The sequence below is a fragment of the Monodelphis domestica genome, chromosome 2, assembly GCF_027887165.1.
Source record: "Monodelphis domestica isolate mMonDom1 chromosome 2, mMonDom1.pri, whole genome shotgun sequence".
Taxonomy (NCBI): domain Eukaryota; kingdom Metazoa; phylum Chordata; class Mammalia; order Didelphimorphia; family Didelphidae; genus Monodelphis; species Monodelphis domestica.
In genome coordinates, this window is record NC_077228.1 from 490,227,012 (window position 1) to 490,241,271 (window position 14,260).

General features: G+C 34.2%; 1 protein-coding gene across 3 annotated transcripts in view; it reads right to left on the reverse strand.

Annotated features, from left to right (window-relative positions):
• Positions 1-14,260, reverse strand: part of GDAP2 (ganglioside induced differentiation associated protein 2) — a 73,178-nt gene that overhangs the window by 51,874 nt on the left and 7,044 nt on the right. For 2 of the 3 annotated variants that reach the window (XM_016429114.2, XM_016429115.2), the window contains 4 exons: positions 13,011-13,240; positions 11,893-12,032; positions 10,099-10,252; positions 8,860-8,948 (listed from right to left, as the gene is read on the reverse strand). In XM_016429114.2, the coding sequence (XP_016284600.1) occupies positions 8,860-8,948; positions 10,099-10,252; positions 11,893-12,032; positions 13,011-13,180 (553 nt within the window). In that variant the 5' untranslated portion in view covers positions 13,181-13,240. The remainder of the gene's footprint in view (positions 1-8,859; positions 8,949-10,098; positions 10,253-11,892; positions 12,033-13,010; positions 13,241-14,260) is intronic. The other variant, XM_007485277.3, reaches the window with a different exon arrangement.

Genomic DNA, 14,260 nt, shown 5'->3' on the forward strand with positions numbered 1-14,260 from the left:
ACGATAGCAGAATAAAGGCAGGGATTCACCTCAGCTCTCCCAAATTCCCCTCCAAATAACTAAAAAGAATGCATCAAAATGAATTCTGATGGCAGAACAAAAGGATGGGGTAAAACTACTTTCCTTCTCAAGACAACTTAGAAGGTTGACAGGAAAGGACTGGATCATTGGGTTAAAAACAGAGCATAGTTCAGCTCAACTTATGCCCAAATAAGCCAGTAGCAGACTTTGGAGGCAGCTGAACTGGCAGCATTGGTTTCTGGAGCCCTTAATCTCACAGATGATAGATGGATCAAACACTGATCAGAAGGAGAATTTTTTGCTAGCACTGGGTGCAGGACTCTGTTGCATTGCCTATAAAGTCTCATTGCCCATAGTCTTAGAGTAAGGAGGAGTACTAGTAAGAGTGGTCACAATTCCTGGTCACAAATCCTGGTCACAATTCCAGGGCAGAAAAGACTGCATTCACAACAGAGTACAGACCAGAAGAGCAGTAACCACACCTCTCCATAGATCCTACTGCCTTGGAAGAAACTGAAAACTTAAGACTCTCAGAACTAGGTGTGAAGACAAAAGCAAGGAAAACCTAAAGATTGGGTCATTGCCTCCAAACCCAGAAGCAGATCCCAACTTTAAAATAAAGTTAAAAACCAAGAAATAAGCAGGAAAAAATGAGAAAACAATAATAGAAACTGACCATAAAATTTTACTCTGGTGGCAGAGAAGATCAAAGCACAAACGGAGAAGACACTAATGCTGGAGCAATTACATTAAGGAAAAACCTTAAAGAAAAAGGGGAATTAGTCTCAGGCAGTGACTGGGGATAGACCAATATCTCTCACTAAATGCTGAGATATGGTCAATATGAGTACATGATTTAGACATAAAGAGTGATACCATAAACAAATTAGGAGTGCATGGAATAGTTTATTCCTTTTTTTAAAAAACCCTTACCTTCCTTCTTAGAATCAATACTGTGTATTGGCTCCAAGGCAGAAGAGTAGTAAGGGCTAGGCAATGGGGGTTAAGTGACTTGCCCAGGGTCACACAGCTGGGAAGTGTCTGAGGCCATATTTGAACCTAGGACCTCCTGTCTCTAGGCCTGGCTCTCAATCCACTGAGCCACCCAGCTGCCCCCTGAATAGTTTATTTTATCAGATCCAAGAAGAAGAGAAGAATTTATGATCAAACAAGTGATGGAGCACTGGAGAATGTAAAATGGATAATTTTGATTATTTTAAATTAAAGTTTTTGTGCAAACAAAACTAATGCAACCTGTATAATTAAAAATCTGTTACCCTAAAAACTACATTTCCTGGGGAGCCCATTGACTTCCTTTCTTACATTCTTTTTATAGACAGGGGATATTAGGCAGTAGGAATTCTGGGCCTCGGGCACTTTAGGGTCTTTTTGGTTTCATGTCTCAAGCATGGTGCTGGTAAACGTGGGGGTTTTTGAATAGGCTGATTAGCCATGGGCATGTGATTTTTATTTTGTTACCTTTTTATTCCTTTACTTCTAATGATCATTAATAAATCTTCTAAAATATAATATTTTTACTATTTGAGATTAATTTTAATTTTTACAAACCAAGATTAGAAGAAAAGCATAAAGTTGAAAAAAATTTTATAGTATCCGATAAAGGTCTTATTTCTTACCTATTTAAAGAACTGAGTCTAATTTATAAAAAGAGTCTTCATTTTTCAATTGATAAATGGTCAAAAGATATGAATGGCAGTTTTCAGATGAAGAAATCAAAGCTGTCTCTAGTCACATGAAAAATGCTCTAAATCACACTCTCTTTTTAAAAAACTCTTACTTTCTCTCTTAGAATTAGTAATGAGTATCATTTCCAAGGCAGAAGACTGGTAAAAGGTAGGTAATTTGTTTTTAAGTTACTTATCCAAGGTCATATAGTTAGGAAGTGTCTGAGGCCACAGTTGAACCCAGTACCTCCCACCTTGAGATTTGGCTTTCTATCTTATGAGCTACTTAGCTGCCCCTCTAAATCATTTGATTAGAAATATAGAAACTAAAATAATTCTGAGGTATCACCTCACACCTATCAGATTGGCCCATAAGACAGAAAAGGAAAATGATAAATATTGGATGGGATATGGGAAAATTGGACCCTAATGCACTGTTAGTGGTGTTGTGGAGAACATTCTGGAGAACAATTTGGAATGATGCCAAAACGACTTAAAAACTGCATGTCCTTTGATCCAGCAATATCACTATTAAGTCTATATTCCAAAGAGATTTAAAAAAAAAAAAAGGACCTATTTGTACAAAAATATTTATAGCAGTTCTTTTTGTGGTAGCAATGAAGTTTGGAAATTGAGGGCTTGCCCATCAACTGGAGAATGGTTGAACAAATCGTGGTATATGGTTGTTATGGAATCCTCTTACTATATAAGAAATAACAAACAGCATGATTTCAGGAAAACCTAGAAAATCTACATGTATTGATGCAAAGTGAAATGAGCAGAACCAGATCACTGTACATAGTAGCAACAATACTGTATTATCCAAGACAATCTGAAAGATTCATGATGAAAAGTACCATCTGCCTCCAGAGAAAGAACTGATAAATGCAGACCAAAACATACTATATTTCACTTACATTTTCTTTTTTTTGTTGTTTTCTTCAACAAAAGGATTAATATTTTAAAATATTTTACATGACTGCATATGCAAAATCTATATCAGGTTGCTTACAGGTCTAGGGCAGACAGAGAATTTGGAACTCAAAATTTAAACGAAAAAGTTATAAATGGATTTTACATGTAATTAGGGGAAAATTAAAAAATTTAATGTTAATAAAACAAGATTAAATCAATACATCATCAAATATGAATGTATCTATAGACAAAGAAAATAAAGATTATATATAAAATCATGAATCCACTTTTTTTTTAGAGCATATATTAAATTTAATCTAGTATAAACACTGTCTAGTGTGTGTCACTTTCTGAATTTCCTTCTGTTCTCTTCTGGGTATTTTTAGATTGTCTAATTGATGATCTTTTAATTTTTCATTATTAGTACTATCTCTAATATTCTCTTTAAAGGATCAAAACCCTTTCTTGTAACAGGTATGGACAAGCAAAGCAAATTCACCAATTGTTTCTGCCTCATTCCAAACCTTTGGTCCATTACATCTCTTCTAAGGATAGAAATCATTCTTCTTCATGAGTCTTCTGGAATCATGATGGTCACTGTATTTATCAGAATTCTTTAGAATTTCAAAGTTGGTTTTCCTTATAATACTATAGTTCTTGTATAAATTGTTCTCTTGGTTCTGCTTATTTTGTTCTATATAACTTTTGGTAAGTCTCAGATTTATCTGCATCTGTTCTTTTTGTCATTTCTTATAGGGTAATAATATTCAATTATATATACTTGTGATAATTTGTACAAGCATTTCCCCAATTGATAAACTGTACACTTTGCTTCCAGACCTTTGCAACAATAAAAGTCTTGCCATGAATACTTTTGTACACACGGGTCCTTTACTGTACAAATGATTTTATTCCTTCTATTTTTGACATCTCTAGGGACATATGCCTAATAAAAATTTTGGTAGGATAAAGGGAATGTAGTTCGATGACTTTTTTGGTAGAGTTCTAAATAGTTTTGAAGAATGGCTGAATGTACAGCTTTATCAACACTATATTAAAATGCCTGCCTTCTGACAACTTTTTTTTTTAAATCTTTATCTTCCTTTGTATTGGTTCTAAGGGAGAAGAGTAGTAAGGGCTAGGTAATGCAAGTTAAGTGACCTGACTAGGGATACACAGCTAGGAAGTGTCTGAGGCCATATTTGAACCCAGGACTTCCTGAGTCCAGGCCTGGCTCTCTATCAACTGAGCCACCTAGCTGTTCCCTTCCCACAATCATTTCAAAAAATGTTGTTTTTCTCTTTTGCCAATTTAACACGCATTTAAGCATTTAATATATGCCAGACCTTGTAATAATAATTTTGAAAATCTGATGGGTTTGAGATAGGAACTGAGTTGTTTTAATTTACATTTTTTAACCATTCATAATTTCAAGGTATTTTTAATAAGGTCTGCCTTTCCTTTCTTTTTTTGAGAATTGCATGTTCACATTCTTTTACCATTTATATGATAGGGAATGGCTTTTATTCTTATATATTCATATTAATCAATACAGCTTCTCTATCAGTCTACTACCAAGAGAAATTTTCTGGAGTATTTTTTCTAAAGTATATTTTTCTAGTTAACCAAGTCCCTTCTAATTCCAATTACATTTTGTTATATAAAAGCTTTTTTTTTTTTAAGTTTTAAGGTTGATGGCTTGTGTGGGTTTATTTTATATCTTGTTACTTTATCAAAGTTGTTTTAATTTTTATGTAAAAATCTTCAAATAAACCATCACATCATCTATAAAAGTTATGATTTTATTTATTCTTAAATAACATTTAGTCTCTCAAATTTTTTTCTCATTTTATGTTGCTAGAATTTTTAGTATTATATCAAATTAAGTACTGATTGTGGGCTAGACTCTAGTTTTACCCTGATGTTATTAATCTGAAAGGCCTCTAGCATTCTCCATTTACAGATAATTCTAATTCTTAGTTTTACAAGGATATTGTTTACCATTTTAAAAAAAGGTTCATTATTGTCATTCAGTTAACTGCCAGAGCTACCATATGTCTAGATTTTTAAAAATTAGACACAGATCCTTAACATTTAAAAAAAATTGTACATTGAGGTTTCTATGTATTATAATGTTGTTATTTATTTTCTATAATTCAATTCATTTTTATTAAGTAGTAATATGCTATACCTTTAAGTTTCCATATATTAAGTATTGATACTGTCCAATTATCTATGGAGGCTTTAATAATGTAGTTTTGCTGCTTACTTTTAACCATATATTTGTACTTTATGTTACCACAAGGGGAATCCTGACTACCACTCCAGCTTTTGTGCATTTCTTTGAGGCAAAATTGTTAACATTCTTGGAATTCTGCAAATCCTTACACTTTAAGTGTGTTTCTTACAAACAACATTAGTAGAGTCTGTCTTCTAATCCATTCTGCTACCTTTCCGTCTGGCAAAAATGACATTCACATTTTGGCTATGATTGATAATTGTTTTCCTCCTATCATATCCTCTAATATTTTTTCCTCCATTTATTTCCTTCCCTTTATCCTGTTATTTACAAAGAAATTAGGGAAAGAAAAAGAATAGTATAGATATTAATAATCCCAAACATGAAAAATGTCAAGTCCCCCACTTTTATTTCTTAATTTTCTTCCTAGTGAATTCCTTTTCCCTTTGATCTTTTTCTCTTAGAAACAAAGTTTAGAATTTAAAATTTAAAATTCTGCTTGACTTTTCTTAATCCCTCTATGACAGTGGATTTTGAAGGGCTACTTGTCTTTTTTTAGTACATTGATATGTAAGCATTTCATCATTTAGCTCCATTCAATTGTTCAAATATATTTATCTTTCTTGGCCTCTTGTCTTCTGTGTGTTGGGAAAGGTTTTGCAATCAATTGTTTTAAGCTACATATTCTCCTGATTTTTTTTCTCAAGAGCTCTAATTTCATTTTTTTCTCTTGCTTTGTTACCCCTAACTACTACTGAGACTGGAGTCATAAGAATTATTTCTGTGAGGCTCTATTGGTACCTATTGTGGAGCTACCCAATTCTTCTGGTGTTCCCTATTGTTCTAATTTTAACTCATAGCATTTCTTTATGTCCTGTTTATATTTGCATTTCTAGTCTCAGTTTCTGATTTGAGACTTTGTTTCTGGGCTAGGTTCTGCCTCTTCTGCACTCTTGGATGGGGTGGGCAGGCAGAATCTATTTGGTTGGAGTCTAGGTATTGCTGCTCTTATAGTTCTAGATGGGTTACACTCAGCAGAAATCCTTAGTTTTGATCATTTCTTTGTGGACCAGCTTCAGGGCTGTCCTTTGCCCATTTCTTTCTCTTCCTTTAAAATGCCCAAGCAAATGCCAGAAATCATGCTGGTCTCGTGTCCCTGTACAGCCCCCTACCCTGTGGCTCTTAGTACTTTAAGGTATGCATACCTGTTCCTGTCTCCTTATGTAGTTACCAATTAGAGGCTGGTTCTGTCCCTTCCTCCCTTTCTAAGTAACTAGTTTCAGATTCTTTTATGAAAGTTGGGACTAGATTCCCTCCCCCTGCCCTGATACCCCACTTGCTTCAGCTCTACTAATTGGGGCTCGGGCTGGCTTCAGGATCCCCCAATTTGTTCCCCCTAAGAGCATCTGTAGACTTAAGGCACTATATAAGAGAGCTTGGGGTGGCTTCTGTCTCCTTTTTTTCAAGAGCTCTCTTACATAGTGCCCCAGTTTCTTTCCAAGTTCAGTTAGGTTCCTATAAGACATTTCATGTTATCATCTTGATCACAATTTGCTTTGTATATATTTTATTTATGGACATACATGTCATTTTCTCCCAGTGAAATGTAAGCTCTGTTGATTGGGAAAAAACATAAAACTATTAGATAGACAGAAAAACCACTCTTTAATCAAGGAAAGGGGTACAGTGCTGAATTAGGTCTCCTAAGAAGTCTGAAGATTGAACTCTGGTTGCTCTGGTCACTGACCTCTAGGAGAGCCAACCCACTAGATTGACAACTCTAAGGAACAAAAAAATTTGGGGAACCTATATACCATTTGGGGAGATCCAGGGGGCAGGGAAAAATGATTGACATTACCACAGCTACAAAGAAAATGGGAGTGTTCAAACTATACAGACAGGATGCAATCAAGCTTGAGAAAGGAATCTGACAGAGGCTAGAGTGTAAGGGAAGGGGCTAATTACAATGGATACTAAAAGGGTGGTCCTAGCCCAGGTGTGAGTCTTCCCCAAAAGAGTCTAGGATACAATCCCAAAGACAAAAAGGATACTTAGCATATGCTTAGCTCCACCTACTTGGGATTGTCAGTTACCTGAGGATCCATTATTCAGTTCTAAACTGCTAGCCAGAGATTACCTTCAGGGTGGATTCTCAAAGGAACAGGGAACAAGTACAAGCTTAGGGGTCTCCAACTTATGAGCTAGTCCTAACACTTGGGGTTCATCAGATCTTAGTAGGTTACAAAGTTTAGGGTTTCTAGATTCCATGATGACAGCTCCTTCATGAAAAGGACTATTTTTAACTTGGTATTCCCAATGCCAAACAAAGTATCTGGCACAAAGGAGAGGTTAAATTAATTTTTGTGGAATTTAAATGAATTCTGAAAACATGTTAGGAACAGAAAAATAATATGCAGAAGCAGGAAATGAAGGGCATGTGAGGAGAACAGCTTGGCTGAAGCCTAGACTAGATTTCATGGAAGGGAGTTGTAAGAGTTGATATTGGAAAAGTAATATGACACCAGTTTATGGAGGGACTTAAATATGAAACTGAAGAATCTGTACTAAATTAGGTATGCAATGGCTTTTGAGTAGAAGAATAATATAATCACATATGAAGATAAGGAAAGTCTAGGGAAAAAAAGGAAAAGTATGAAGGAAAGATGATAATGGGAAGAGTGTTAAAGTAAGTCTAATTAGGAGATTATTATAATGGACCTTGAAGGTTAAGAAGATAAGGACTGAGATTAAGAAACAAAGAAATAAGAAGCAGGAAGTATGAGAATGTACTAATGTTGGCAGTATCAAAAGTGCTATATGCACAATGGATACTTGCCAAATGTCTACTTATGACAGCTGCTTAAGAACTCTTAACTTAGTCTGGTATCATCATCATCATCACTAAAACCTCATAGTTTTCAAGTAACTTTCCAAAGTTTTCCAAGTGCTTAAACACATTATCTTATCTACCTTTCAGGTCAACCCTGTGAGAAGGAGCAAAGATGGTATTACAGAAGGAAACTGAAGCTTATAGGCTTTGGGTGACTTGCCCAAAGAAAACAGATAATGGTGAAGTTCTGACTATAACAGGTACCTGACTCCTGATGCACTTCTTTTCTATATGATTTTACATGCCTAAATAAATTTCTAAAAATGTTATAAAAGAAACATCTCCTTAAAACAGAATAAATATCAGTAAGGGAGAGCTTAGTGGTATCTGGAAAATATCAACATGGCCCAATATATTGTGGAAGATGTCCAATTTAAAAATTATAAAGATACATATGCCTTCTATTTATTATCCAAAAGAGCTAGATGTTTGCCTATTTCCTTCTTCAAATCTGGAGTAAAGGCGTCATATGTAAGGCTTTGAAATCTTATTTACACATATAAGTATTGTGGACTTCACGACCCACTTTTTTTAATACCAGACTACATAGGGAAAAAACACAAGAGAAGATAGTAATTCAATTGGTGCTAGTTAAGTCTGGTCAGTTCCCCTTCACATACTCAAATATAGTGACATTAACTTTCTTAAGAGCTTGTCACACATGACTTTCCATCTTTCACCTCTGGGCATTTTTACTAGCTTTCCCCAAGCCTGGAATGTTCTTCCTTTTATCACTGCCATTAAATCTCAGCGGAAGCCCCAACTTTTTGCTTTTTATTGTACACCCAGTGCTTAGCACAGTGCCTATCACATGGTAGGTACTTAACAGGCTTGCTGGTTGAATGACAGATTAGCTATAGGTCTTGTTACTTTTTGCACCTTAATCTTCTCATCTATAAACTTGGCAACAATGCCATGATACCATTAATACTTTAAAAATATTTATAAGTCATAAAAAGACAAATGAAAATGTATATGAAACATTAGTTATGCTGTCACATAAGATTCAACTGATTTCCACAAGAGCATTAACTTTGTATATCATAAAATATTTTTAGTTAAGATTATTCCATCAATAACCAGATGTAATACAGGTAGCATTTACTTACGGAGTGCTATATGGGTAGCATCTTCTAAAGGATATCCTCTTTTTGCAGAATTGATGACACAAAATCCTACAGAGGACATTGCCTGTTCCCTGTAGACAAGAAAAAAAACCCCAACAAGAATTAAGCCACAAATATTATACTCCAAAATTCTATGCCATCTTTAAAATTTAACCCAGCCACTCCTTTCTTCACTCAATGTGGGGAAATGACACACTGATAAAATCAATTTGTACCATCTGTTTTATGTATTTAATACATGCTTAGTAAAATTTTATTAATAAAGCAAAAGCTTTATGTGACTCCAACAATTTCCTATAGAGAAGATAGGATAAACTCTCCCCTTGTCTATTTTTAGCTAAACAAATCAAGAACTTAAAGTACCCTTATTGCCACTAAGTAAGAGTTCAAACCTCCAAAGATCACTGGTCCCCACCTTGGGCAGTGTTAGGCAAACTGAAAGACTGCGATTGGTTCCCATAAAGTGAGGGAGTGACAGGAAGTGACATCGAGAAAACTGCTTTAAAAGGTCAGCTCAAGGATTCAGTGGGGTTTTATGCATTGTTGAGCCAGACCGGAGGAGATTCTTTCCCTGGATCTTGCATCAGCTTGCGGTGATGAGTTGAATGGTTCCTTCCTTGGTTCTACAGTGAGGAGACCCTCTCTGCTCATTAGCACTTCAATGGGATACTCCCTTCAGCATGAATTCTGGTAAGATTCCTGGCAGTCTAAGCCTCATGTGCACTGAAGGTTCTCAACAGATTCTTCAGCATCTCCTGGTTCTTCGGATTTCAGCTTCCTAATTAGGACTTTGGATTCTGGTGAGACTTACTTTCAGATTCGAAATTACAGTATGGAGACATGAGGATTAAATTTAGGGTATTTGTAGCTAGGCCGTACTTTCTGTCTCTTTACGTTTTTCCACTTTCACTCTTTCTACTTCTATATAAATAAAACGACTAACAGTCATTTTGACTTAAGCTGTAATACTTTTAAATCAGCAACCACAATTACTTTAGAATTCTCATATTTAGCATAAAACCTAAATTTAAATTCTTACACTTATTTATGTTGATTTTTAAAAATCTCTACCTCTCAAAATTTTGAGAATATAATTCAACCTATATAGTAGCATCTTTTTGAATTACCTAATTGCTTTGGCATTTGCCTCTCCTACATCATGAGCTACATGTAAAAGCAGAACTTCTGAGAAGAGCTCTATATCTAGAAACCCAGACTCACGTTGCCAATTGAAGTACATTTCTATAGCAGCTATACAGGGAGCTTTCAGCTGCTGTGCGATAGCGACTCTTATATTTGGGTCCCACGGTGTGAATGATGAAACGGGCAGCCAGATTGAATCCTTTTGTCAGCTTTGCTTCCCCTGTTCGGCAACCTAAATGACCAAGGCAGTATATAAGTAAGGTAAAGAAGTATTATCATGCAGAAAGGAAATAAAGTATGTGGGTAACAAATCTCTTCATTATTGAAATCTAAAATATAAAGGGTGACCAGTCATGGCTGAGACATAAGGTCAGGCTTAAATGTTTTGCCAGTGTCAAGAATCACCACTCTTTCCCTTCTACAATCACCAAAGCCTGGAGAAATTATAGCAACTCCAATAGCTAATAAGCATATTGTAATTCTGACTCTTTGCATTCTGACCACTATTCTAACCCCACTTTTCTCCAATCTCTTGAAGGCATTCATTGTTATTTTTTGTTGTAAAAGTTAATTTTCCTAGTTTTGCTTACTTCACTTCGAATTAGTTCATAGGAGAGTTCCCAAATTTCTCTGAATTGTTCATATCCATCATTTGTTTTGGACCTAAAATATTTCCTTTCTTCAATTTGTTGAACCATTCCACAATTAATAAGTACTTATTTTGCTTCCAGTTCTTTCCTACCCACAAAAAAAGTATTGAGACAAGTATCTTGGTATATATGACACTGTCTATTATCTCCTAGGGTTAAGGAGAATTGAGATTAGAAAAGCAGGTGGTTAATTATGGGAATTGAGTGAACTTCAGTCATTTCATCTTTTACTTGCCATTGGGTATATGCCTAATTATAGTTAACATAGGATCATAAAGTATTTCCAGTAGGATTGAAAATTATTTTTCAGAATGGTTAGACTAATTCTCAGCTCTACCCACTGAGAATTAAGGTCTACTCTTTTCCCATGGCTTCTCCAACAATGACCATTTTTGCCTTTTGTTTGCTGTGCAAAGTGAAAGCTCAGAATTTTTTTTTTCATTATTAGGAATTGAGGACTCATTCCTATACCTAACTGCCCTGAGTGTTGTTCTGCCTTCATGATATTATTTCTCTAATCCTGATGTCTTAATCCGGGCGCTCTTCTAAATCTAGAAAGCTACTTCTCCTCTTGGAATCATCAACTCTCTTGAAGGCTCCAATACCATCTCCAACAAAAGACTCTTTCTCCAGCCTCCTTTCCCCAATTAATTGTTAAGACTTTTCCTCTTATTAGTCCCTTCCTCCAAAATTTATATTTTTCTGTGTAGGTTCCCCCTATAGAATGTAAGGAACTGGAGGACAGAAAACATTTTCATTTTCATGTGCCTGTCAAGAATAATGCCTCACACATAGTAGGCACATAGAAAGTCTTGCTGGAGTGACTGTTATATTATTAGTATATATTATATGAACATATAATATATATTATTAACTTATATTGAGCTTGCAGTTCATTAAAAATCTTTTAAGGGTCCTACATCCCTTATAATATAATTATAAAGTTGACTCACTGAATCCACATGTAACATTTATTCCTGTTAAACTGAATTTTATTATATCTGAACCAATGTACTAGTTTGTCATAATTCATTTTCAATCTTAATTTTTTCATCTAGTGTGTTAACTATTCCTCTCAGATTGATGCCAACTGAAAGTTCAATAAACATGTCTTAGGGCCACCTATTTTTAGTTCATTTAGTTCATTTAGTTCAACACCCTCATTTTATAGCAGAATAATATTCTCTAACAATCAAAGAGGCTGAAAAAAATGTTCATTTACCTTTGAGTTTCTGGAGTTCTTCTTTCAAGTCAGGCCCTGCAAGCATAAAGATGCTTTCTGACACTGGATTCTTATCAGTGAGATTTTCATTACTGGTATTGACAATAGCTGTACAATTTAGTAAAGCTACATCTCCTTTCCTATGAAAACAGAAGATATCGTAAGCAATTTAGAAATTAGCTTTAAGCTGTGTAAGCACTGCTCTTTATCTTTCCTCATAGTGAGTTTCTTATTCTACTAAATTTTCCCTCTTTTTTTTAACAGAATAAGTAATTTTATTATAAGACAGAGAACAGAATGGATTTTCTCATTTGAAAGCCTAATTTTACAAATATTGCAATATAAGATATTTAGTATCATAGGTCTCCCAAACCCTATCATGTTATACATAAATGAGGCAAATTCAACTTGCAAAATTAGAAACTAGAGCATTAAAGTACCTATGATAATTATAAATTGTGCAAATATATATCATATCTACAGTGCAGGTATTGAGTAACAAAAGTTTTTTGTGAAGTTAGAATGTTTGTTCTTTAAACAATGAATGTATCAGAATGTATTCAAATAAAAACCAGCCAAAACAGACTTATTTTTTCTCTTTTTTCAAGAAAAACTGTTGAGCATCTTTCAAGACCTGCACTAAGAATCTGTTAACACAATTCAAAGTAATCTTGAAAAGCAAAACATTTTCCCCTTGAAGAAACAAATCTTTGGTTTGACCTAGAATTGGTTCTCATTTATGTTTTTGAATACTTTCTCTTCATAATGGAAAATAAAGAAAAATGAATTAATTAGCTAAGGGGGAATATAATTCCCATAATAACTTGGATCTACCAGCTTATTCGAAAAGACAGAATAGAGAAGAAATAACTTTTTGGAGGTTATATCTAAAAATAAAATATATAACACAATGACTAAAACATAGAAACCCTTTATTTTTCCATTTCTGGCATTTGTTTTATATTTATATGCATGCATGCATATATAGAGATCCGATATAACTATATTATGTATTTATTTGATCTCTGAATCCAGAATTGAATCTTATTAATTTAAACTGGGTTTAATATCAAGGAATTCTGAGAATTGCTATTTCTAGTCCTCTGCATTAAACTTACCAAAGAATCACTTTTCCACTGAGGTCTTTATTGAAGGGAAAAGGTGATCTAATGACTTCATCCTGGAATTTTTCACTTAGAGTTTCTGAATTATCTGCTTCATACCATTCAAGCCAGTTGGGCAGAGTATCAACATCCACAAATTGAGAAGGAGCACCCAAAGGATCCATGGAACGAAACTTGATTCTAACTTTTTAATTAATTTCGTTTTTTAATGGAACTCCTGTAAGCTTGAAAGAACATACAAAAACTTTCAGAAAGTAAAAAAATCTCAAAAGCAAGTTTAATTATTTAAATATCACATAAATTAAAACCAATAAAAGATTTGTCACCAATCAATAACAAGAGGAACAATAAAATGTGCTTCATTTTAGCAAAGTTTTTCATTATTATTTCTAATCAACTTAATTCTAAATAAAAGGATTAGTGTTATAAACATAACATAGTTTTATATATACACATATCTTTTTGTCAAATGATGCCATTTCTACTGTAGGGAGATACATGGGAACTTTGAAGTAACAAGTAAATAAATAAAATATATAGGGTATTTCTAATATTGAGAGCAAAGATGACCTACAAATTGGTGTCTATTGGGAGGGGTCTGAGAAGGTCAGAACACCAACTCTCTATTGGTGACCAGGTGAACTGGTCCAACTATTCTGGAAAGCAATTTGGAACTGTGACCCAAACTGCAAAATAAACTGTGTAAACCTTTTAACCCATTAAGTACAAAAATATTTTTAACAGTACTTTTATTGTAGTAAAGAAACCAAGGTGATATCCATAAATTGAGAAATAGGTGAACAAATAATTTTTTGTAAATCTGAGTATTATTCTACCACAAAAAAAAAAATATGAAAGAGGTGGATTCAGAAAAACCTGAAAAGACTTTATATGAGGGAAGAGGGAGCATGTGATGATGGCTAGGAAGAAGGATATAGTGAGAGTGTTGCTCCCAAGAAGGGAAGAAAAGAGAGTCTAAAGTATTGAAAGGCACAGAAGTCAGAGAAAAGTTTAGAAGACAATGTATGAAAAAGTAAGAAAACTTTGAAGAGAAAATGCTGAATTGAATATATGCTTTTTTAAACACCCTGTCCCCATTCAAGCCTTCCAAAATTAGATTTGGGATTTATCTATAATCTATTTTCTTTCTTTTTTTGTATGTGGGAATGTTCATGTTTCTTGGTGTTTGTCAAGTTTAGAATAACCAAAAAAAAACAACTGAAAAGCATTTGAGTAAAGAACAA